The 27,094-nt window shown below is 35.4% G+C and overlaps 1 protein-coding gene across 4 annotated transcripts in view; it reads left to right on the plus strand.

Annotated features, from left to right (window-relative positions):
* Window positions 1–27,094, plus strand: part of ZNF277 (zinc finger protein 277) — a 95,558-nt gene that overhangs the window by 61,005 nt on the left and 7,459 nt on the right. For all 4 annotated transcript variants that reach the window (XM_012736146.2, XM_012736147.2, XM_012736148.2 and 1 more), the window contains 3 exons: window positions 15,267–15,358; window positions 17,581–17,691; window positions 19,962–20,094. In XM_012736146.2, coding sequence (XP_012591600.2) covers window positions 15,267–15,358; window positions 17,581–17,691; window positions 19,962–20,094 — 336 coding nt within the window. The remainder of the gene's footprint in view (window positions 1–15,266; window positions 15,359–17,580; window positions 17,692–19,961; window positions 20,095–27,094) is intronic.

Here is a 27,094-nt window from a genome sequence, read left to right on the forward strand (position 1 = left end):
CAGCCAGTTCATCACAATTTTATGCTATGTGGAAGCATGAAGCTGATGTGGGTGATTCTTCTTTGGGGTTGGCAATAATTATATTATAGGATCTGTCTTTTTTTATATATAGAAAGAGCTCTACAAATCAGTAACAGACATTTCCAGAAAGATGTCTAAATCATCAAATGAAACAAAAGTAACAGTACACTTTTTTCTTTGGTCAAGTTAAGAGGAGAAAACAATTATGGCAGCAAGAATATTAAGAGACAAGCGCTTTTTCAGCTGCTTTTAAGAATGTAAACTGGAATACCATTTCTGAAAGGTGCTTTGTCATTATGTGTTAGAACTCTTGAGGATGTTTATGCCCTTGGCCCATACTCTCCCTCTAAGAACTCATCCTCAAAGAATCATACATGGAGAGGGTTATGAAGTCACTTGCTCTACCACAGCTTGTTTATTTTTTTCTATTAATTATATTTTATCAAACAATGCTTCTTTATAAATCAGAATTTCAGTCTAGCTTCTGGAATATGTAATTTAAACCAACCAAACTTTATGGTAATGGGCATATAATCTAGTTTATTTTTGAGTGAGTTCAGCTCAGTAGGATCTCAACTCAAGTATTACACTAGAGTATTACTGTCATGCTAGAGTATTAGTGTGGCAGTTGCTCACCTGACCTTGTATTAATGATGACTTGCATCATTCCTTAATATTTATTTTCTCATGTGGAACTCTAAGTATGGCATTTAGTTTAAGTACTTTTATATGGTTAGCTTTTAGTTTAAAATGACTTTGTAACTTGAGGGCAGGAACTATGTGTTAATTTAAAACATCCTTTTATAGCCCTCACTATACTCATAAGTTCATGTTGCTATTTTCTCCCAAACTTCACTTAAAGAAAAAAAGAAAAAAACTTTCTACTTTCTTCACAACCTCACTGGTATCTTGACATTTGTGAGATTGTGTGTGTTCTCAGTTTTCTTTTTGAAGAGCTTGATTCCTGCATGACACATATGAATTTTTTCATCCATATTCTGAAGAGAAGTACAGAATTAGGAAAGGTTCTTAAGGTTTTGAATAGCTTGTACACCTTCTTCCCTGTAGCTTCCTTCTTTAAAAATTTTCCCTGGATCTTTGTTCATTTTTCTCTTATTTCTTATCAGTCTACCCTAATCACTTCTGGTGGTTCCTTTCCCTCTTTTCTTTTTTTTTTTTTTTTTTTTCCAAGAAACTCCTGGAATTGACCCTCTTTTCTTAATATGTATATGTATGTTTCCCAAGATCTTGTCCCCCATCCAGGGCATGCACTTCCATAACTACCACTCTGTGCTGATGGCTTAAATTCTGGTGCTGCTGTAGGGAAGGCAGTCAGAGTAAATATTCATTCATGGAGTTCATTCACAGCTTTCATCCTGGCTCACTTCTGAACCCCAAATCTAAATTTCCTCATATTAAACTTTTCTATATGAATTTCCACTGGAAAAGCATCTTAAGTTTAATATGCCTAAAAACTGAACTTATTTTTTTCTTCTACCAAAACTTGCTATAATATTTGCCTATTCTCCTTATATCACATAATGATGCCACTGTTCTCCTGGTCACTCAATTTGAAAATCTCTAAATTCATCTTAAATCCATTCCTTTTTCTCACCCCCATACCTAAGTCATTTGTCAAGTTCTGTCAGTCCCACCAGTCCCACATCCATCGGTACTCTGCTTTGCAATCCTAGTACCTTTTATATTACCTTATCTATAGACTCACCTACTCAGTCAATTGACATTGCCTCTAGAATTTTAATATTAAAAAATAAATAGCAGATCACACTTTATTCTCCAAAAACCTGCTGTGTTTTTTATCATCTTCATATTCTCAAGCTTTTCTAGGCTCAAACCATATTTCCCGTGGTTTCCCCCTCTTTATTTCAATTGCCTAGAGTCCAGTCCATTCACTTTTTCAACATATATTTATCTTGCACAAGACATCATTCTAAATGTTACTGATATAGCAGTGAATGAAGCAGGCAATGGTCCCCGCCATTGTGGAGTTTACACACTAGTGTAAGCGTCACTTGAACTCAGTTATGTTAGGTACTTTCAGGACTCTGCTTCATCAACCAGGAATGCCAGCCCCTACATACATAAATATATATCCCTCAAGGCATTGCTCAAATGCCACATTTTCCCAAAAAGTTTCCCAGATGGCCAACTGTCAAAATCAATAACCTGTTCTATTAACATTAACATGCTATTTTATTTGGCTTCTCAATTATAGTTAGTTTTTTAAAAAATCTGCCTTCCTTCCTGGATTAGATGCCTCTTAAGGATTAGAACTTCTGTATTCACTTTTGTGTCTTCTGTGAACCTTGGTCATTAATATTAATATTAGTATTCATATTAATACTAGTATTAATATTATTAATATTAGTATTAACTTAAGTTTAATCCTGAAGTATTGGCTTGGTATTTCTGTATAGCCATATAGTCAAGATTTCTCTGATTTAAAAAGAGATATAAAATAGCTGAGGCAGATATCTTTAATCGCTGTATTACACTTTTCACTTCAGCTTAAAAAATACTCATGTGAGTATTTCTCCTACAGGAGAAAACATGTGGCATTCATAAGCTCTCAGTAGCAAGATGTACCTTAACTTAACTAAATTGGGGAAAGGAGAAATATGTAACCGTATGGAAGGTATTTTTTAATCACTATTATAAATGTCAGCTTGGGACATCATTCATGACAACTATAAATATTTTATGAAAATTTTAACCTATATAGCAATTTGATCCTCTGGAGAGAAGCAGTATTTTCTGTTTTTAATGATACTTCATTATATCTCACCTCTCCCCACAATAAAGCAACAACAAAATGAAATTATCTATCTCCCACTGAGATGATTTTTCTTCCTCATGCCACTTTTGAGACTTTTAGTAAAGGATCAAATTATTATATATCAATCACCTCAAAGTAAAAAAGTCAATTTACATTTATACCTTTCTTGCATAATTCCTATCTTTTGTATTACAAATTCTATTACTACATCTAAAGTAATTATTTCCCAAATATAAGATTATATTTCCCATGGAATGTAATTGTTATTAACAGTGCAACAAAGATCAAGTTAGCTAAAACTTGACCATTGAGTGATTTTAATCTTGAGATTGATTAATGTTTTCATTTCGGAAACAAATGTAATCATAGTCTGAAACAATACTAATCTGAATCCTAAGGTTTACCACTTTGAGCATCTTCAACAAGAACTTAAAATTTATATGACTTTTTTAAATATACACTGGATATATGAAATCAGGAAGAAAATATTATTACCACTCTTTAAATGGAAAAACAAAGTCAAAGATATTAATTAGGAAACACGCACACAACCATGGTTATATACTGTATTAAATAGAACGGAAGCAACTCAAACTCCTGATTTCCAACCCCAAAGCATTCTCTTTCCAATTGTACCAGGATCCTTTATCAAGTTTGATTTTCCTTCCTAAGCAAATGTGACTTTTTCTAAATTGACATTTGTTAGAATTAATAAAAATGGATGGATAGGGCCTAAATACACATGTAAATAAAAAATACTCTGTTTTCATTAAGAATCTTTTTAAGAAAATCTGATTTCTTATTATCTTAGGTCAGTAGTAGATGGGAATTTCCTATTCCCTTGGGTCTAAGCTGCTTATATATATATATATATATATATTTTTTTTTTTTAAACTTAAGATAGTGTGTTTGCAGAGTTTCCTCTATCTTTAAAGAAACCTAGGACTACACTTGACCTTAAGTTTATAGAAAATATTTCCTAAGGCAGGTAGTACTATGCTAAGCCATGCCATGCTGATAGCCCTCTTTCTTTTTTAGTCAAAAAATGGGTATTTTGCAATCTCTGATAGCCACCTATTGAATTTTCTCTTCTTGCCTAAGCTAAATTCCTTTATCTCTTTAATTTAATCCAAATAGAAATTTGGCTTTTCTAGTTTCTCCTGTGTTTACCTCTTACATTTTTTTTTATTCTGTACTTCTACCATTTTTTTTCATTCATCTCATTTTTTTTCTCTCCTAGTTTGTTTTTTTAGATGTTCTGTCTCTTACATACACTTCAAAAATCTATCTCAGTGACACTCAAAGTAAAAGAACAATACTCTATCCTGTGTAGCAAACAGATGGTTGTTGCCTTTATCATTGCAGTTTCAGAAATGGTGGGAGGTACTGATGTCTTTCAAGAAGGTGAGATATTAGTCAGATCAAATCTCATGAATTTGGGGGAGGGTATCATCACCCTTTGAGAAATTTCTCTCTGGTTTTTTTTGTTTTACTTCTTTTTCACTCATTGACATGGGTAGTCTTTCCTCATTTATTTGTTAAGACACTTAATATTATCACAGAGTTAACTTCCATCACCTCTCATAAAGTGCTGAGAAAAGTAGATTTTATTGATTTTGTTAAAAAAATCATACTGTACCATTCATACGCTTTGCTTTAGTACAGTTATTCCTGCCTTCTTCATGCAGAAGTGTGTTTTCATGTAAGTATCTTGTATGAGTACATTGCTAGCATAAATTCAAGTGCTCAAGTAATCAGATTCTGGCAAAAAGAACAGTCTTTCCCAGTGCTATCCAGCACTTTTTGACACTTAAAAGGGAATTCTTTGGTGGGGAAGAGTAACTTTTTACCTGACTCCTCATCAGAGGACTTCTAAAATATTTAAGTAGGTTGCAGACAGATTCCATTTTGCAAGTGGTCAAAGCTGTGCATCAATATCTGTATATAAAATGTATTCATATTTTCATTTTACTTTGTTAACCAAATTTTTCCCTTGATCCTTAAATTAGTGGAAATTTGCTGAACTTTTTATACTTTAATTTCTGCGTATCAAATGTTACATCAGATAGAATAAAGGGTGTGATAGATGGTGGTTTTTGGAGAAGGTGATATCTATGGTGAGTCTCTAGAATGGTGCAAAGAAAGCTTTGAAAATGCTTTTGGAAGACAAAAATATTTAGAGTAATTCAAATGGTTGACTGAAATGATTTAGGAAAAATTGCCTTTTGTGGAGAATTAACTTTAGGTATCACTTATAATGTTTTGGAAAGTAGACACTCAAAAGTTATATTGATTGATTGGATAATTTATTGGAAACTCCTTTCTCAGTGGGTAGGAAAGATTTAAACCTATTCTGAATTCAAGGCAATAACCAAAAAGAAGTCATAGATTTCAGTGCCCAGTATAATACCAAACTTTTAGTTAACCTTTGGAAAAGTTTTGCTGAATATATGACATTTGTTTTAGCCAACTGGAGTATCCAAGTCAACTGTTTTCACCAAAAAAACAAAAAGCTTTCTCTCCTATATTATTTTAAATTCATTCACTCATTTTTGTGGTGAGGGGCTGGAAAACTGGGATTGGATAACAGAGAAACATCTTTGTTCCTTCTTTTTATCACCAATGATAGAGGATGTACCACTCCCTGTGCCTTTATGTCAGTTCCTCAAAGGAATGTTGGTCCAGTGTCTCCAGTGCTTGTATTAACCAGCTTCGATTGTTCACTCTCTTAAAGAGAAAAAGCTCATCAGCATTCCATATGTATTAGGGTCTTTGCCATTTGGACATGCAGTCTAGGTTCTGATATTATAAATAAGTCACTTCAAAAGAAAGCTAGTACTTTGTGATTCATTTGTATCAACAGGACAGACCTTTTCCTGCATCTGAATAATGAAAATTTTAATTTTTATTACTTTCCTTATAAATTCCAATTTTGTTGACCATCCACTATTTCATTTTCTATCCTAAACTTTTATTGATGACTGAAAAGTTAAGGAAATCCTAAATTCTAATGTTTCAGAACTGATTACTCTTCAAGAATTTTCCTCCTCTGAGATTCCTGAATGCTCTTGTTTTTATTCCTTATCTTGACAGGCTCCTTTATAATCCCAGCACTTAAGCAAAAAGTAAATGCACTCTGGATTCTTACCAGTCCCTAGATATATAAGGGGAGAACAGTAACCAAGGTGTGATGCTATAAGTCTCATCTGCCTCCTTTTCCAGCTGTCTTTCCATTAGGTTGTAGCCACACTTACCCCATCTTTTAAAGGAACAGACTTTCATTTTCATACCTTTCAAGTATCTTAAATATTTAATTTAATTCAATATTTAAATGTTTTAACACCAAATACATGCCTGTAACTTTTTTGAATATTTTAAGAAAGGTACATTGCAGAACTTGCTTGACAACAAGTTAGGCTCTCTCACGCCTGTCTTTACATCAGCCATTATACCCCACAACACTATTGCAACACTCAAGTACCTTCTGGAGGAAGAACTCAGGAATAATGTTATATTATTTCTCAGGATTCCTGCCTCCTACCCCAGCAGTAGCTGACCTCACCTTTGTATCAGTGCGGGATTTGGGTTCTTCCCCTCAGCACCTTATAGCTTTTGCTTTGTGTGCTAAAGAATGGTCCCAAGAAGCTAGCTGGGTTTTGTGCCTGTTCACCATCAAAGGGCTCTTATTGGTATCTCTTTACCCTAGCCCCAGTCTTTCTTCTAAGAACTTGGAAGAAACCTGTAGAAGAGTTATATCTCTTTGTGTCTAGGACTCCCAGGGATTTAGCCCTTAAGAATTCTTTTAAATTTAAGTTATTTTCTTCCTACTTTTACCTTTTCCTCCCATGCTTTGCCAAAGGTGAAAGAAATAGTTCATTTGTCCCTCTCTCTCCTCAGAGAGCCTTAACACCTTTTGGAATTCAGTTTTTCTGGTTGCCTTGTGACTTTACCTCCTTAGACTCAAAATAAGTTATGATTTTTTTTTTTGGATTATTCAGCTTTTTCTCATTGTGAAGATGTTCTCTTGTGTCTATCTTTATCCTCAGCAGAAATGGAATTCCTCCTCCCCCTGCTTTATTTTAATTAGTAGCTTAGTGATTAAGTACCAATTTTGGTTAAGGTAGATGCCTTTCCTCCTTTCATGGAGTTCAAAAAGATATATATATACACACATATGTATTTGTCTACTAAATTAAGTATAGCTTAAAGAGACAATTGACCCTTTCAACTAGTTGTCATAAGTAAATTCTAAAACCTATTATTACTGTTTCGTATTCATTCTTCATCTTTTAACTGACTTATCAATGGCAATTGTATCAGTAAATTGTGATATTTAGTTATATTCATATACATTTTGCCAAAAATTTGTCTTTGGAGTACATGCCAGCAAATTATTTCACTCATTGCCAGGTGTTCTTTGGACTATTTTGTGACGCACTGTCACCCGGTCAGGGGCAGGCATCTGGTAACACCTTTCTTAAAATTTAATCCATGTTAAAAAATGTGTCCCTGTGTCTTCAGAGATAAGGATGTTTGTTTCCTCTGGGTTTAGGGAGGGCACCTCTTGAAGGAAGGTTTTATGATCTGCTTCAGAGGACAAGGGCAGGGGGACATAAAAGTGAATTTCCTGTTTCTGCTGTTTTGGCCAAAGTGCCATATTTGGGGGTAGCATGTCCTGAAATCCATCAAGAACTATGCAGTTTTTATAGAAGAGTATCAACCCTGAGTGTCTCATATCTTCTGAGGCCCATGATTCTATATCCATGTGAGAGCTTAGACATGGAAGGACAAATTTAAGGTTAAAACCAACCAATACTTTAAAAAACTGTGTTCAGGTAAGATTGTTTGAGAAAGTTCATAATTTTTCTAAATAGTCTTAAACTATCAGCCTCCAGTCAGTAGAGAACAAATGTCTTTACTGCATCATGACAACCCTTACCCACCCTTCTGTATGGTTTCCACTGAGTTGGGAGATATGCTTTGGGATGAGCGCTTATTACGAGGGTCTATATGAGAAACATCCCTATGTTGTTTGGTCTATTTATTGTAAATAGTGTCCATTATATCACATAGTGTACTTATGTGCCCACAGTGACTCTGACACCAACCATCCAGAGTTAGGCCAAACTTCACGGCTAACGGGCATAGTCCTCCACAAGACTGTCCTTCAAACACCAGCCACAAGCTGGGGGTCCCCCAGACTACCTTCGCTCTAACCATCTGTTTACAAATTCAGAGGTTCCCACTACTCCCTCAGATTCAGTACTATGCTGTAATGACTCAGAACTTAGGAAAGCACTATACTTGCGATTACAGTGTTGTAGCAATAGGATACAAATCAGAACAAGTCAAACAGAGAGATACACAGGGTAAGGTCTGGGAGACTCCCAAATGCAAGACTTCCATCGTCCCTAGGGATGCATTGCCTTCCTGGCACATCAGTGTATAAACAATACCCAGAGTAATATTTACCAGGAAAGTTTACTGGAGCTTTGGTGTCTAGAGTTTTACTGATGCTTCACTGAATAGGCATGATTGACTAAATCACTGGTCACGTGGCTGAACTCCATCTCTAGCTCCCCTCCCTTCCTAGGAGAACAGGCTGATCTGTGGCTCACTAATCACAAGGTTGGTCTTTATGGCTTAGCCAGTTCCCATCCTGAGTCATCTCATTAGCATAAACTATCAGGTGTGGTCTAAGGGCCCACCATAAATAGCAGAGAAACTTCAATCTCTCAGGAAATTCCGAGGGTTTATAAGTTAGCTTCCTCCCAGGAACAGACAACAAAGGCCAGCCAAATTCTCCACACTGAACCTTTATCTGATCAGTTACCCTTTTCTACCAAAGCTGAGAGCCAAATTTGGGGCCCACTTTTAGGTGTGAATTTGTGTGTGTGGGGGGGGTGTATACACACATATGTATTCTTTTATTTTCAATTTATGTGCCCATCCTATCTTATTTTTTCTTTCTTTCTTTTACTCCATTTCTATGCTACATTGTTTTATAGCATCCTGGAACACTTATTAGAACAATGTGGAGGTAAATAAAATAATATCAAATACCTCAGGAGAGATAACCCAGAGCTCTGGAAAAAGAGAGGAGGAGAAATGAGAGATTCTACTGCTTTCCTGTGGAGGCTTTGTGTCACTGCTGTAACTGTAGTGGGGAGATTTTCTGTCTTCTATACTGGCAGAATGCCACGGGGCTCCTAGTCTGAGAATTCCTAGCAGGTTCTGCTGTGCTGCTGCCTTTGGGCTAGGTTGGGAAAGAACCCAAGAAGTATGCTATTTTCTGTGATAGCCATTCATATATCCACTCACCCAGACTACTCTATTGTAAATCTACTACTTGTTAGTATCCATAAGATGTTTTTGATATCTATAATTAATAACATCAGACTTAGTTTTACTTCCTTGTGTTAATGCAAGCTATTTCCATTGGATTTGTCATTTTAAGCATCAGTTTGTTTCTTTCCTATATATAAATTCTTACCTAAATAAACATTTTCTAAATTGCTCTTTCCTAAATAGGCTGATTTTTATAATTTTCAACCTGAGTCACATTTTTTCTACCTATATGTCAATCCCCTATGACTATTTTGAGTGCCATCTGCTGTACCTGCTGTTTATTAATGTTCCTTCTGCTTCTAGCTTATGAATAAAGATGAAAGACTATGCACTGACCCCTCTGCTAGCATACTTGACAGTTTATACCAATTAGAAAAACATACAGCTTGTTATTATGACTCTTTGCCTAGTATATAGGCAGATCTTATATTCTTACAGCTGTGGTTTTTATCCAAGCCTATTTTGTAATGAAAATTTTATCTAATTTCATCAGCTGCTTTAAGAAGCTCAAACATATAATATCTACAACATTCTCTTCAGACCCCTATTCCTAGTATATAAAACCTAGTATATAGCCCAGAATAAACCTAAAGTATGTAGCCCAGCATAAAAATTTTTTTAGAAAAATGAAATCACAGAGCTGATGGGCTTTGTTTTGTGCATCTTTGTGGTACTTTCTATGGACTGTCTCCTAATATCATAACTTTTTGTTCCTAAGTGACTTCAAAGAAATGCCACAACTAATTCTATCAGATACCAAGTTTTACAAAGGAAAAAGAGGGTGAGAAAAGGATAGAAAAGGAGGGAGGAAGAAGGAGTGGAGAAAAGGGAATGAAGAGGAAATAAAAAATATTTTTCTTGACTGTCCAGGTAGCTTTTACACAGTTTCTTCCTCTTTGATGCCTGATCAGCAGCTGTCAATATGTCTGCTACAGAAGAAGGAAGCACATAATTTAATGCTTAGTTTTGTTTCCTCACAACATAGCAGTTAACAGCAATGGCAGTAAAGATTTTTGGGCCTACTGATGATATGGCTATCTTCTACCTAGACCCCTCTAACAACTTAAAGGATTTGAGGAAATAGAAGCCATAGGAAACACAGCAATTCCATTCAACAGTTGTTGTGTACCCCTGTCTATAATGTACAGTGGGGACTACACAGATAAATAAAACAGTTCTGCCTTTAGTGAGCTTATGATCTAATGAAATACATTTTGAATTGATTACAGAAGACAATAACATTGACAGTGTTTTATTAGCAGTCGTGCATATATTTTGGAAGACCATCATTGAGTTTGGAAAAATTTTTCTTTTCTATACACTAGAGCCTGTGTCCCAGGCTGGTGAGTTATTTTGTGGTTTAAGGTTTAGAGGCAATGTCGAGCGCAGTGGTTCACACTTGTAATCCCAGCACTATGGAAGTCCGAGGCAGGAGGATCACTTGAGGCCAGGAGTTCAAAACCAGCCTGGGCAACATAGTGAGACCCCCATCTCTACAAAAAATAAAAAACTTAGCCAGGAGTAGTGGTGTGTGCCTTTAGTCTCAGCTACTCAGGAGACTAAGGCAAGAAAATCACTTGCGCCCAGGCATTCAAGGTTGCAGTGAGCTGTGATCACACCACTACATTCCAGTCAGGGTGACAGAGCAAAGTATTTTCTGGATGCTGTGTGCTATTTTGAAATTATTGTTAATTTTCTTAGGTGTGTAGCAATGGCTATATGTATGTAGAAGAATGTTCTTATTCTTAGGAGAAGCATGCTTAAGTATTTAGGAGTAAAGCGTCATGATGTCTGCAACTTATTTGCAAATGGTTTCGCCAGTAAAAAGTATATAATGCACAGTTGTTTGTGTGTTTATGTGGAAAGAGAAAGAGAAAAGAAACTGGCAAAATATTAACCATTACTGAATATTAACCATAAGTATTGAGTATAGGAATGTTCGCTATACAATTCTTTAACTTTGTTGGTAAAAATTTGTATAATAAAAAAATAAGAGAAAAGCTACCAGTCTTATTTAGCTTCCTGTGTCACTAATTTATTTAGCATGTCATGACCATCACCACATGGTGACCCTGATGATCACATGACCATCATCAAAGCCAATTTCAGTGAATAAAAGAGACCTCCTTAATTTACTGAATCGATTATAAAAGGATAAGGAAAGCTGTTACAAATGTAATAGTTGTAGAATTAAAATAATTTTTAATTTCATATTTATTTTATGTATAAGTAAAATTTTATCAAAAGTATATTTGATATATTTGGAAGTCTTATTTTTGAAAATAAGGAGAATTTCCTATTTATTTTAATAAGGCATAAGCACTTCATAAAGTTTAGTAGAGTGGATAGGAGGGAAACCTTGATACCATTATTTTAATTCTTAATATTTTTTTACAAATAAAAATAATTGTGTTCCACACCAGTATACTTAGTTTCCCTAATTGTTGGATTCAATAGTTGTCACTCTAGTTCATTTCCTTATCTTGGCTTACATCTTCTACTTTGCTCAAAAAGTCATCTTAGTAATGAACATCTATTTATGCTTTTAAGATATATACTTATTAAAAGTATGTATATAGAATTAAAAGTAAAAATTATTTTTTAAAGTAAAAACCTATCACCCAAATCTCTACCCATAGCAATGTAAAATTCTCTGTATATCTGTGTGTTTCTAAAAATTGTCAGTTGTGAGTTTTTAAAAAAACAAATAACTTTGGGACTTTTAAAATCATAATCAACATAAATTTGTTTTACTAGAATAATTTATATATACAGTAGACTATTATCTTAAACAAATATCTTATCAGTTTACTATTGCCGTGGGAAGCTCTCCATTTTACATTATGTATGAAGTATAACTCATACAAGTTCCAATCCTATGTTAGTAAGGAATAATCAAGTGTGTTATAAATCCCCTCCTTAGATAAGGCCATTTTGATTTTCAGGGCAGCATTCACATTTGTAGTGTGTACATTGCTGCATATGGGGTATGAATTTGATTGTCATGTATTTATTGAGACTCTACTATAAGAAATTGTGTGCATATGGCATAAAGAAGCTCATTTTCTCTGAGTAGAGATGGTTAGGACACAGTTTTCTTGAAGACCAAGAAATGTGGATGCCAACTGAATGCTATAAACTGTGATAAAAACAAAAAGGAATTATCACTTCTAGTGCAGAATTGGTCTGGGACAGTCACTTTAATGACTTGTAGAATGTTTCAGAGGCAATTTAGAGATCACCAAAAACTGAGTCCTCCAGAAGTGATATGCCCAAGGCCAGATTGAGAACTAGTCAGTCACGAAAATAGGACAATAGCTCCTAAGTCCCTGTCATTTGTTCTTTCCACTTAACCACACAGCATTTGAACAGACTCTTAGAGGATAAGGGTAGAGAACTCTAATAGCAAAGATGAGCAAAAGAGGAAACAGTTAACCCCTGGCCATTGAGTGGCTTAAGAGATCATAATAGGTAGTTGAGAACTGCTATTGAGAATAATATGCAAATAAATTATAGTGTGTGTTCTTGCTTTTCCCTATAAAATATAGTTATATGGGGAAGCAATGTGAAGCCTTTTAAAAACCTAGGTTAGAATCAGGTACAGAACATTCTGAATGCCGTGCTAAAGATTATGGATTTTATTCAGTAGAAAAAAAGGAGCCATTAGTGTGTTCCTTAAGCTTGTATTGAGTTCCAACTCTAGTTGTTTCCTTTCCAGATATAGTCATTACATATTTATAGAATAATTTTTTTAAAGGTTCATTTACAGTCAGATTTTGTCTTCCAACCCTCTGCGCAGTATCAGATAAACATACTTTTAAAATGTATGCACAGAGAAAGTCTTTCCTGTAAGTCCATCCATCTGATATCTGGTAACCTCAGTAGATCCAAATTGCAGAGAACCCAGAAATAAGAAACAAAGCATCTCTACCAGATGAAAATAACTTTCATAAAGCCCATCCAAGAAAGGTACTGTAAGCTACTTTTTCTCAGGTACCAAACATATTAATATTTGACTTAATCTGATTCTTAGAATTTGATTATCTGTTTTTTCTTAGCTAAGTGTTGGGAGTCCTTATGGTTTTATTCTAGATTAAGGGAAATAACAAAGATCCAAACAAATGATAGCACACAGAAAGGAGGTATATATGGGGAGCCAGTTAGTGGATAGAGAAGGAGACCCACTAACAGTGATTAAAAGTTTTAGTGAATAAAAGGAGATCAACATAGATGGCCATAAAAAAGAGAGAATAAAATCAAACCAGGAGAGCACAACAGTTTAGTCATTTGCAGTGGTAAAGAGATTCTGAAAGTAAAACATATTTGCATTGTAGTACAGTGTGGTAGGAATTGTTCATAACAAGCACCCTGTATCATATAGGACAGGCTAGATTATGTCTTGAATTTGGTATGAAGAGAAAACATGACAGGTGTCTTAGAAACCGTCTTGTATAAATCCCCTTTCAATACCAAATTAAAATTTCTGTGATCTAGAAAATCTATTTATCTAATATGTACTCTTCATTTGGTTTCAAATTCCCTATGTTGCAGTTTAGAAAATACCCCACCAGCAGAAAACTGGTAAGGTATTATTTTTTTTCTGTTGGGGATCACAGCCCTGTGATATTCTCTAATGCCTGAAAATATGTAAGATATATGAAGCAGTTTGTTTCATGGTAATTTGCTATGGAAGGGTAAATCTGTTCTCCATTATTCCAAAGACTGAAACGAGAAGTTCACTGAATTGATTTTCATCATGGTAGCTTCTTAATTTTTTTCCTTGAATAGATTAATACTTCTAAATGTTTGGTGATGCATTTCTAGAAATACCACATGGAATTTAAGATTCTAGATATAGACTAGATATAACAGCATAACTCATTGTTATGCTGTTCTATAAATACAGAATCAGCAATAAATTTTATGAAGTTCCTATTTTGAGCTATAGGAGAAGTGGAGAATAGTATACAGATATAATGACAACATAGAGACTTTCTTTTAACTTCAAAGACTTTTCACTTCCCTTCAGAAAACAAAACAGACAACAATTACTGAAGAGATGGCATGTAATAGATAATGGAAATTGATGTGGGCTGGGTAATAATAATATCAAACATTTAATGATTTATATACAATTTAAACTCTATGTACATTATCTGATTTAATCCTATAAACAATGCTGTGAGATAATACTATTATTTTCATCTAAAAATGAGAAAACTGAGGATTAAAGAGGTTAAATAAAATATCAATTACAGGTGAGAGCCAGATTTCAAATCCACATCTACTCAATTATTTCAGAGCCTGAGCTCTTAACTATGGTACTGTAAACAGAAATGGCTACGTGATAGAAATGGGAATCAAGTTGAATCTTGATAAACAGGTAAGAGTGAAAAAGCAAAGGAAAATAAAATGACTTCAAGGAAAGATAATTACAGATCCACCCTGATTAGAACAGGACATTACCACAACATATTTAAAATTATTTGAGTTGAAGTATAACTAAATAATTTTGCATGAAAACATTCATGTTTCAGGAAGTTCTTCTAACAGCAAAAAAAGAGGATAGATGTGATGGAAGAGATATTGAAATCAGGGAGCGCCTTTAGGAGACTTATTTATGGTAGTCTCATAATGACTGAATAAAAATTGGACTCGGTGATGACATTAGTATTGGTGGAGAAAAGTAACATGAAAGATATTTCGAGTGAAAAATTGATCATAACTTGATTACAAACTAAGAATTAGGAAATGAGCAAGTCAGAGATCCCACCACATTTTTGTTTTTGGAAGACAGTGAGTGAGGATAGGAGATGACTGACAAAGACAGAAGAAAGGACAAGGTAGGGAAGGATAGTAAGACTGTTAACTATAAGTGTCCTACGTAGCTGTCCAAGTGGAGTATTCTATAGTCATTTAATGGTACAGACTTAGAGCTTTGATGCAAGGACAGAAATGGAGAAATTTGAAATATTGGCACCTTTCATATATTCCCTTTGTGTCTTCACCCCAGCTTCCTCCTATTCAGACTATAACATTTTTTATTAGCTAATTGTGCATTTATTAAAGATTATACCATAAACCCGTTTCTACTTTACAGAAAGAAATTCTGGAACAACAGCAGCAAGAACGAAATGATACCAGTTTTCGTGGCATTTGTATGTTTTGCAATGCAGAATTCCTCGGAAACAGGTTTGCCATTATGCATCTTAAATGTTATTGTTTTTAATCTAAAAATTCATCAAAACATCCATTACTATTGACTATATAAATTACATTTAGTAGGTTGGCTCAGGACCCTTTCACATGTCAGCAGTACTTTTTTAAAAAATATACCTAACGTTAAAGATGGATTGTGGTTGCTCTAAACAGAGTAAGAGAATAAATTCTTAAGATGCCAAAAGTAGATTTATGTTTAATATTGCAGGGCTTTTAAAACTGGCTGACAGGCAAGACCATGGCAATAAACTACTACAGATAGACCTCTCTATACTAACTTGTTTACTCTAAATCTTTGGCAGTTTTTTATTTTTTGCTTTTGGATATTAAAAATGATAAAGACCTAAAAAAGAAGTTAGGGGATTGGTAATTCTATCACCAACTCCAACTGGTCCAAAATCAGTTGGTGTACTACAATTCAATTCAGGCACTAATTACCTGGAATTAGCATCAGACTGTACACATTTAAGGACTCTAGCCCACAACGAAACACCAGCTGTAAGTTCAGGCAGTCTCTAGACTCCCCAAACTTTTAACCGACTGGCTACAAAGTTAGAGGTTCCCACTGATAATTTCATGTGTTTGATAATTTGCTGGAAAGACTCGCAGAACTTGGGAAAACATTATACTTATGATGACAATATTCTTATAAAGGACACAGATAAAGAACAGCCAAATGAAGAGATAGACAGTGGCAAACTGGCTGAGGCTGAAGATCTCTCTGAGTCAACCCTCTTGGATCCCAGAAGCTACTGGGGTTTGCCCAAACAGTGTCTTAGAGACTGGAGAAGCCTCCTAATTCATGTACCCTTTGAGCCCACCACTGGCTTAACTCCCATCTCCTAACTTATAGACCCTAGATGCCAGGTTTTTAGGCTCCAGAGAGGTTGAAAGCACAACTAGTTTCCCATAAGTATATCCAGTGTGGCTGTTAATGGCAAGAACTTTTGATTTTGCGTATCCTGGATATGGGGGAAACCTCCCAAACCACATGTACCCCTTGAACCAGCTGTTATTTCTGACAGCATCTAGGCACAACCTAGGGTCTAGATCTTTATCCTGGAAGTCCTAAACAGAAGTAACTATGGCTTGGCCACTTTAGGGAGAACCTCCCTGGATCCAGAGGCACTGTACACTAGCACAACATGGCCTTGGGGGTAGGGGAAGCTTTCTAACCTTCTGCCTCACACCCTCTTGCCACCCATCCATCTACCCACCCCACTTCCTACAAGAGGCTCCAAGTTCTGCTTTCACCTGAACTCTTCCAAAGCCTAAGGCTCAGGCCTAGAGCCCCTGGGAAGGTCTGGCTCTGTCTGAGCTACCTGTGGGTAAAGCCTTGAGGGCCCAAAAGGCACTGTGAACTACCCCAACAAGTAATATTAGGAAGTTATCAGTAGTAGTTAAGCAGTTAGACAAATGGATATATCCTATTAACCTCAAGATTAATAAATGTATCTCCTACATAGTAAAAAAAAAAAAAACTCAACAAACATTTTTATAAAGAAGATTGCTTTATTTCACTTTCTCAAGGAAAAGAAAAACACTAAAAACAATTGGGGCAAGTAAGTATCTAAATAAGTTAGATAAAATAAGCTATATAATGTATCACTATGCACAGTCTATCAATGGTATGTATACTAATGAGTTCATAAAAACTGTCATCTTTATTTTATGAGCTAAAATTATAATAAAGGCTTACACATACTCTTTTCCTATGTAAAAGTTAAATAAAATTAATTTTCACTTTCTGAATATACTAAGCAACATGCTATTCCTTGAGTTTCCAGGTTATCATAACCCTTGTGTGTAATTAGACCTGTTAACTGTGGGTTCCAGGTTTTTTGTCCAGTGGTACAGCTAACTGTCTATGATCCTAGGTCATAGCAGCTAATATTCCTGTTAGACAGTTGCCTTTTACTCTTCACCATGATGAACTGGAAAAGTAGAAGTACAGTTTATTTAGTTGTTTAAGTCTCCTGTAGGGTATAACCCTGTTCAGTAACAGGTGGTAGAACAAATTTTGGCCTTCTTTTACAGGACTGATATGTCGGTCTTTCATAGCTCAATTGTTTGTGCCATTGTTTAACACTTGCTTATACCTCTACTTAGTGTTTTTATTATACAAATGCTGTTGCTAGCCTGATTTGTTCCTAAATGATTTATAAATAATATTGATTGCTCAAATTTCTTCCTAGATCTGTTCTTTTGAACCACATGGCCAAAGAACATGCTTTCAACATTGGATTGCCAGACAACATTGTAAACTGCAATGAATTTCTGTGTACGCTACAGAAAAAGCTTGACAAGTAGGTATTGTTTTATGAAACACTGCCTAAAGCTGTTTTAATCTTGGACTCTGTTGTAATTTTTTTAAATTAATAGTCAGAAGTAATTTAAAAAATGGAAATTTCTCTTGTTGGAGGAATTTACATTTGTATGACAATTCTTATTTTATATAGATCATATTGCCTTTTAGTATTTTTTAAATTTTAAAAACAGAATATGTGTATGTAAACAAAACAATATACATACCATATAAGTTATGTCATGGGATGTGAAAATATACATACTATCCATCCTAAAAAATAGAACATTATTAAAATTCTTTTGAATTTCCTTGTGTGCCTTTCTCCATTAGTATTTCTTCATTTTGGAATTATAATTCCTTTACTTTTCACTTTACGTTTTCTGCATATTTAGTAACTATATTGTTAAATTGTGTATTATTTAATTTTATGTGAGATCTACTATGCTATATGCATTCTTCTGCCTTTTAGCTTTCATTCACATTTATATATATAATAACACTCTATTTTCCCATGGTCACATTTTGGCAACCTTGGGTATCTGGAGCTTAGCCTGTTGAAACAAAGAAGAAAATTCTCTAGGTCACCAAAATGGCTTTCAAAAGTATATCTGCTTTTCTTTCCAGGAAAGAGCCCAAGACTTTTTCTCTCAGAACCCAGTTTTAATAGAATACTAACAAGTGTGGTATCTCAACCCACAACATTTAGAGCAATACCATTTAAAAAAAATAAGTGTCAAGAGGCATTGATCAATTATATAAAGTTCTTAACTCAAATTCTGATATCAGCACTATGGTAAAATGAGTCCCTACACCCTTTTGTTAAATGACCCTTTGTTTATAAAATAAAATCTAGCAAAATTAGCAGTAATGAATATCTATAAGCAGCTTATCACCTATAAATTGTTTACTATGAAAGAATATACTATAAAAGAATATTCTTATGCCAAAGAGTATATTCTTTGTCATAAGAAATAGATGAAAGGATATTTAGTAGAGATTAAAAAGAATTCAAAATTGAGACAGTAACACTGCAATCATTAGAAAGTTTTCATGTGAAAGAGATTACACTTACTCTGTATGGCTTGAGAAACTAGAACTCTCTACTTTCTACTAGGTAGAAGTGTCTACTGTTAAGGTTAGTTTCATGAAGACACTTTGTCAGTAATCTGTTCAAAACTGGTAATCACTACTTCATTAGGTAATGAATTTAGTCACTGGAAATATTTGAATAAAAGATATATAAAAATGATGCGTTGTAAAAATGATACCACTAAGTAAGTGGTAGCTGTTATCATCACATCATTTTATTCATATATACAAATAAAACACCTACCACACATAAGTGTTCAATAAACATACATATATATGAAGTTATCATAAAAACTCTCTAAAATATAGGCATTATCTTCAGTTTAGAAATCGGAAATGTCAAGAGAGAGGGTAAATAGCTTTACTACGTCCTACAGCTAGTCAGCACTGAAGCTAGGAATCAAACTCTGCAAATCAGATCACAGGATATACCAAACCAGGTACTAATTTTATATACAATAGGAGCAAATCAATGCTAATCATCATGGTAATTAGTTGAAGAACATACCTGCATCTTCATTTTAGAATAGGTAATTTGATTAATAAAGCACTAAAATAATTTTTGGACATTAGCTGTCTTTGTCACAGTTTTAACTAAATAGCCAGGTTAGCCAACTTAGCCAACTACAAAATAAACCATATCGTGCATTCTGCAAAGCCAAATGAATAAAGGGTGGGGGTGGGGTGATTCTGATAAGGGTGGTATATCCCATTTGAAGATTCTCTATGACCTAAAATGAATAAATATAAAACTCAGGCTGGGCGCTGTGGCTCACGCCTGTAATCCTAGCTCTTGGGAGGCCAAGGCGGGCGTATTGCTCAAGGTCAGGAGTTCAAAACCAGCCTGAGCAAGAGCGAGACCCCGTCTCTACTATAAATAGAAAGAAATTAATTGGCCAACTGATATATATATAAAAAAAAAAAATTAGCCGGGCATGGTGGCGCATGCCTGTAGTCCCAGCTACTCGGGAGGCTGAGGCAGAAGGATCACTCGAGCCCAGGAGTTTGAGGTTGCTGTGAGCTAGGCTGACGCCACGGCACTCACTCTAGCCTGGACAACAAAGCGAGACTCTGTCTCAAAAAAAAAAAAAAAAAAAAAACTCAATAAGAATAAAGAGCTATTGCAGCCATTATCCAAGAGACTTGTTTAATTTATCAGTGTTTGTATATTTCTTTTAGTTTGCAGTGCTTGTACTGTGAGAAGACCTTTAGGGACAAAAATACACTAAAAGATCACATGAGGAAAAAACAGCATCGTAGGATCAATCCTAAGAACAGAGAATATGACCGATTTTATGTCATCAATTATTTGGTAAGGCTTTCTTTTCATAATTTAAAATTTGACTGCAATACTGCAAACAAAATCTTTCTAAGGGCCAACTAGTGTTAGAATAAGCAATTAGTATTATACAAAGGTCAAAATGTAATTGAGGAGCTTGTTTAAGTAGTGATTAGCTTTAAAATAGCTTACAAAGCATTTAATTCGATTTGTCTTTTATTTGGCAGGCATTTATATAGTAAAAATGTCATGTCTCTAGAACTCAGTGATCTTGACAAAAAAAAATATCCAGCATCTGAATATCCACCTTCCCCATTTATGTATTATCTGTGAACATGAGGCTATAGACTTCTATATTCTATTCAAAAAACATTTGTTGAGCACTGGATATGCTAAGTGATATTCAAGATATTAATAATTCTTTAAAAACAATCTCTACTCTTCCCCTTTCTTCCCACTAAAAAAATCCTCTCCTTCCCCACAAAAATATATATCTTTATTGTTCTCTTGGGTCAGCTTGTTTTTAAGGGAAGTGTCAGGGAGACCAAGCTATTTAATATGCAAGAGCACTTTTATTTGCTTGGCTGGTAGAGTAGACTAACTAGCTTACCATGTCAAGGATTTTAAATGCATTGAAAGTTCTCTCTGCCCAAAAACCACCATACCATTTGCTGGCCTTGGTGTATTACAGGCCCTTTTGGGTAAGAAGAAGCATTCAGATTGAGACAGATGGTGGAAGGGGGTGGGGGAGGAGAGGAGAGGAAGAGAGGGAGGGTTTAGAATGATGAGAGGGGAATTGCGATTGACACATCAAAACTGGACTGGGGGGTGCTACTGGCCCTGATCCACTGATTTTTTGATTGTATGTAATAAAGGAGAGAAACTACTCATGTAAAGGACGGAATTAAGTAATTCTCCAGAGGGCTTAGAAGGATGATGGAAAGTTCAGTTTCTAACTGGTGCTTTCCTTAACCACTTCGGTAAGGCACTCACCAGCCGCAAAACCTTGCCCACAGCCAGCACTCATAGTCTGCACAATAGTTTGTGCTGTGCATTGATGACAAATCCATTTTGCTCTTGTGTGATGAGGAAAGCTTTAAAGCACTGAAAGCTTGTTTTACTTTACAGGCAGCTTTATTTGTAATGTAAATCAGAATAGGTAACATATATGTTTTTATTATGTTATTTTTAAATGTTCTCAATTTTATTTTGATTAAATGAAAAATTAGAAAAGTCATATCACGGCTGTCGGCTAAAGTCGACGTCATCTGTGGCTATCGACTATAGTCAACGCTCATACCGAAGTGGTTAAGCAAATGGAAATTGTTTTCTTCCTCTCAGTATGAATGAATTAAAATCCAAACCCATTGGCTATAGAAGGCTAATTGAATATAATCAGCCATTTTATCTATTGGATAGAAACAAGCATATCCTGAATCATGTTGGAAATCTCTGCTCTAGGGTAGAATTTTTGTCTGGTTCTAACTAATCCGTATAATGTTAAACTAAAATCCCCCCTTGAGAAGCAAGTTTAGCATGTATTTGAAGATTGACTGTAGGAGGTTGCCATGGTTTGCTACAAATGTTTTACAACCAGCTAAAGGCAAAAGGACCCTTTGAGTCCTTCAATCTTCTCTTGAAATCACTCAGTCATTACTTCCTAGAGCAAATGCTGCTTCAGGGTCCAGCCCAACCCAATAGGGAGTGGACTTCAGTGTTAGCTCTAAGAAATATTCAGCTACTGCAGCAAGCTATGGGAGCAATTTAATAATTCTTCCTTCTGAGGCTCTTTTAAACTAATATTCAAGAGCTTGGGCCTAGCAGAACATTGTATAGCTAGAGGTGTTAACCTTTTAAAGGAAACTTCAAAGGGTCTGCTCACTCTTATTCTGCTGGCACTTTTAGAAAAGTATGATTCTTCGTTCCCTGGACTTCAAATAGTATAACTGTCAAAACTGAATTTATCTGCTAGGGCCAGCTATCTCTAGATAAGCATACTAGGCTATACTGCCCACATGGTTCCCAATTTCATGTAGCATGAATCATGGCATGAGAGAGGTGTTTCAAGAGAATATAAAGGCTTTAATAATATATAAAATGAAAATTAAATTACAACTTTAGGGTAATATTGATAGAAGTCAGTTTTTTTTTTTAACTAGCAGTTATTTGAGTACTTACTATGGACCAGGCACTATCTGAGGTACTTATATTAAATCAATTAATCTTAATCATTTTCGTATGACACAGATATTATCATTAAGCCTGTCTTATAGATTAGATGACTGGGGCACAGAAAGATTGCATAATTTTCCCAATATCATGCAGGTAGGATAAGTTACTTGGCCTCTGCATCAGTTTTCTTCATTTGTACAATTGAGATAATACTAGAACCTATGTCCTATGCTTTGGGTTGGGTTTTTGGTCAGGTAATGGTGATGAATTTATAATGACCCATTTGCTCTCCTTTGCCTATTTTCTTTTGTAACAAACTATTTTAGACATTGAGCCAAGGTAAGAGTAAAGCTGACTTTAATCAGCCCTTTAAGGCCCGACCCCACAACCTTATCCTTCTTAGTCCTGTGTGCTTTCCCAGTGAGGGAAATGGCCAACATCAGTGGAAATGATTATAAAAAAGAAAGAAAGAAAATTTGAAATGTGTTTGATGCCTTAGCATTATAGAAATGATGTAAACACCTTTGAAAAGAATTGAAAAAGCCAGTAAAGTCTCTAAAGATGTATAAGTGCCCTAAACTAGAGGAATGCTTACCAGAGATATCAACCTTCATAACATTCTAGGAATATTTTAAGGAATATTATTGTCAATTAAAAGTATAATAGTACATAGAATGAGTATTTAAAAGACTGTTCCAAATACTAATAGTCTCTAGTTAGAGAAAAATGAGGGCCGATATTTTTTCCACATCATTTTAGTTTCATTTCAGACCTCAGTAATCAATAATATTTACTATGATGAACATGAAGAATAAATCATCAATATGAAAAATAAATTCTTCTAAAATTTTACTTAAGCAATGAATAGCGCTTTATTATTTAAAAAAAAAAAAAGAATGAGAGAAATTCACTGCTTATTCCCCTGAGGGAAAAGGCTAACATGAGTGTAAGAGTGTGGGCAAAATATAGAAGAATTGTTTTTTTTTTTTTTTTTTTTGAGACAGAGTCTCGCTTTGTTGTCCAGGCTAGAGTGAGTGCCGTGGCGTCAGCCTAGCTCACAGCAACCTCAAACTCCTGGGCTTGAGTGATCCTTCTGCCTCAGCCTCCCGAGTAGCTGGGACTACAGGCATGCGCCACCATGCCCGGCTAATTTTTTATATATATATCAGTTGGCCAATTAATTTCTTTCTATTTATAGTAGAGACGGGGTCTCGCTCTTGCTCAGGCTGGTTTTGAACTCCTGACCTTGAGCAATCCGCCCGCCTCGGCCTCCCAAGAGCTAGGATTACAGGCGTGAGCCACAGCGCCCGGCCAAGAATTGTTATATTAATAGTGTTTGTACATCCATTTCATTGACTTCATACATTGTACATACATTTGAGTGCCAGGGTACCAGATGCTGGAACAGAATGAAAAATATTATAGACAGGGAGGTTGATTTGAGTCACTACTCTCAAAGAGCATGGAAGTCAGTATGGGGGACAGACATGTGAGCACATTTGTTTGAACTCCTTGTAATGGTGTGTGCACAGTCAATGCCTGACCTCTCCTGTATCACCAACTCCAGCAGACATCCGTACAGTCTCCAGTGCATCAGTGATGACAGTATCCAGTATGTCCCTGGCAAGATATGTTCTAATAGTCAGCAAAGGTGGGAGAGCCAAGGGACAAAGAGGCTATTTTTGGCTCTCTGAGCTCAGCGAATTGCAAGTTCCTTTTTCCTTCTTTGGTGGGATAATTTCCAAATAATTGGAAATTATAATTCATATCAGTTTCTGAATAATAACAAGACTTGCAAATACATTAAAGATCTTTTGCATGGTCTGGATTATCTACTTCAAGTTCTTGCTTCATTTTCTCACAAACAAAAGGGTTCAGCAAATAGTAGGGGTGTTTAGGGGACAAGGTAGTTTCACAGTCAGATACCTCTGTCTCAGAGGGCAGCAGACTGCTTAACATCATCAAGCCCTCAGCCATATATTCCTAAGGTAGTTCATGCTTCAAACCATGAGTTTTTCTAAAGGGAACTATTTGTGCCATGGTTTTATCATTCTTCGATTTAATTTGTTTTATTCTTAAAGTGTACAAAGCTACTGATAACAAAAGTAGACTTTTAACCTATTTTTCATAGTTTTGTTATAATCTTCTCTAATGGGATAATTTATTTACATTTGAAGCATTTTATCTGTTTCTGATGGGTTTTTTGTTTAAGCACATGCATTATAAGTGTGTATGTATTGGGTGGAGTGGTACTATGTGAAGGGAATCTTTTTTTCCCCCATGTTTTTTCCACCCTCTCATTGCTCATAAACCATCTGATGTAGGGGTTTGAGGGGGTGTTCTGAACATCTTTACTCACATGCCTTCCAAACTTCGTTTTTCTTGCATTCTTTGCTTTCCTGACATGATTCATTAGCAGATACAGTATCTTAATTAGAGAGTTATGTGCTTTGTTTTCCAGGGTTGTTTTTTTTTCTCTTTGGGTCTTGTTCCTATAATAAATCATATATTTAACTGTACCAAAGCAGAAGTCTAGGCCACTGTCGCATGCAAATTGCTTATTTCATAATATACTAATAAACATAGATATCCATTTTTCTCTCCAGTGTGGTAAATGGTTAATTAATGCTGTATTGCCTAGATAAATACCCTCCATGTTGTACTGAACACTGAAGAAGTTACAAAATAATGCATTGAATTTCGACTTTTGACAGTGAAAAATATTTTTTGTTACTTTTGTCTCAAAACATTTATTAATAAGCAACATTTTTCCATATCATTCAGAATGATAATATCACAGAAGGTCCATCCTTCTTGCAGCAACAAAAGCATGACCTTAAATCTAAGTCCAGAGAAACCAAGTAAGGCATGAATGATTTAATTCATTGCCAGAAATTCTAACAACAATCCTGTTTACAGTGTTAAATTCATTTTGGTGTCCTGTAATGAGGTTCAGACACTTTGTGACAACTCTGGGAAGTACATTATAGAGTCCAAATTAACTTTCTCTAATGACGTTATGGTAGATCTCTGTATGTATAAGTTTATGCATCATTTAGCTGATAAGTAATGACAACTTCAAAACCTCTCATTAAGTTGATGAATGATAGATTTTTTTCTCCCCCTAAATCATAATAGCACTTGTAGTTCTCTGTTTTTAGCTAAATGAATACCTTTGAGGAAAAAAAGTCCATAATTGATTGATTTGGGGTTGTGTTTTTCCATAGTAGGATATTGAACAACAAAGATATCTGTGCTTATTATAGCAGCTCACATGGGCTTGATCCTAACCATAGTTTAGCTGCATGAAAGGGTGTCCATTAATGTTCCTGCATCTGTCTTTGGTACACTGTATGCTTTTGCAGTCAGTGGGAAGATTCGGTAGAGACAGAAGACAAGACAAGAAGAGAAGAAATGGCTCAAGGCAGAAAAAAGAAATGGTTTGGGCAAAAGAAGTCATTCCTGCTTATCACTCTGTAAAGTTTTGCTAACATGGTGACTAAGTTTGTCATACATAGACCCAAAAATGTGGAACTTTTCCACTAATTGTAAGGGGTAAAAAGACTTGCCCAGTACTATGTATTTTATAGATATTAACTAATTCATTTAATAACCTTACAGAAACCTTTTGAGATAGAATCTAAGTTGGCCTTAAATTTACAGGTTTTTTCAATTACAGTTCAACTCAAAAAATACTTTCTACTGCCTACCAGACTCTGGAAATGTAGCAGTGAACAAAGGTCATGCCATCACTGACATCCTAGTAGGGGAGAAGGGATGGATAGTAAATAAGAAAAGAAATAGATATACAAAATGATTCCAGGTAGTGATCAATGCTTTGAGGAAAAGTAAAACATAATTTAGAAATAAAAAGTAACTTGAAGGAGTGATGGTGTTTTAGATGGGGTAGAGAGAGACTGAGGTGGTAACCTTTAAGCAGAGACCAGAATGACTGAGCCATGCAGATATGTAGGGGAGCAGGATTTCGGGTAGAGAGGACAAGAAGTGTAAAGGTATGTAGGTGGAAGCCAATGTGATGTGTTCAAGTACAGACAAAAGACTAGTCTGGATGGAGCAAATTGAAAAAGAGAAAAAGTGGTGGGAAATAAGGATAGAGAGGGAGCCAGGGGAGGGCATGGAGGTGTTACAAGACATGGGTCTAAGTGTGTTGCCAAGCTATGTTTGTAAACAGCTAAGTGTCATTTAGAAAGATCACTGTGGCTACTGTCTGGGAAATAGACTATTATAGGGGACTGTAAGTAGAAACAGAGTCCATCTAGGAGACTGTTTCAGGGACTCCACTAGAAAATATTGATTGTTTTTCTTTTTTTAAAGAAGGGATTCTAAAATGCATCCAGGGTTTAGAAACATTGATTTAAAGAAAAAAAGATAGGCCGGGCACGGTGGCTCACGCCTATAATCCTAGCACTCTGGGAGGCCAAGGCAGGCGGATTGCTGGAGGTCAGGAGTTCAAAACCAGCCTGAGCAAGAGCGAGACTCCGTCTCTACTATAAATAGAAATAAATTAATTGGCCAACTAATACATATATAGAAAAAATTAGCCAGGCATGGTGGCACATGCCTGTAGTCCCAGCTACTTGGGAGGCTGAGGCAGGAGGATTGCTTGAGCCCAGGAGTTTGAGGTTGCTGTGAGCTAGGCTGATACCAGGACACTCACTCTAGCCTGGGCAACAAAATGAGACTCTGTCTCGCTTTTGAAAGTCAACTGTCTCAGTGTCCAGAGGAATAAATGGAGCTCGATCGATAGATAGATAGATAGATAGATAGATAGATAGATAGATAGATAGATAGATAAGAACTTTATTGAAAGGATATTGCTGCTTCTCCAAAAAGAAAAGCA

This window comes from Microcebus murinus, chromosome 9 (assembly GCF_040939455.1).
Source record: "Microcebus murinus isolate Inina chromosome 9, M.murinus_Inina_mat1.0, whole genome shotgun sequence".
Lineage (NCBI taxonomy): Eukaryota > Metazoa > Chordata > Mammalia > Primates > Cheirogaleidae > Microcebus > Microcebus murinus.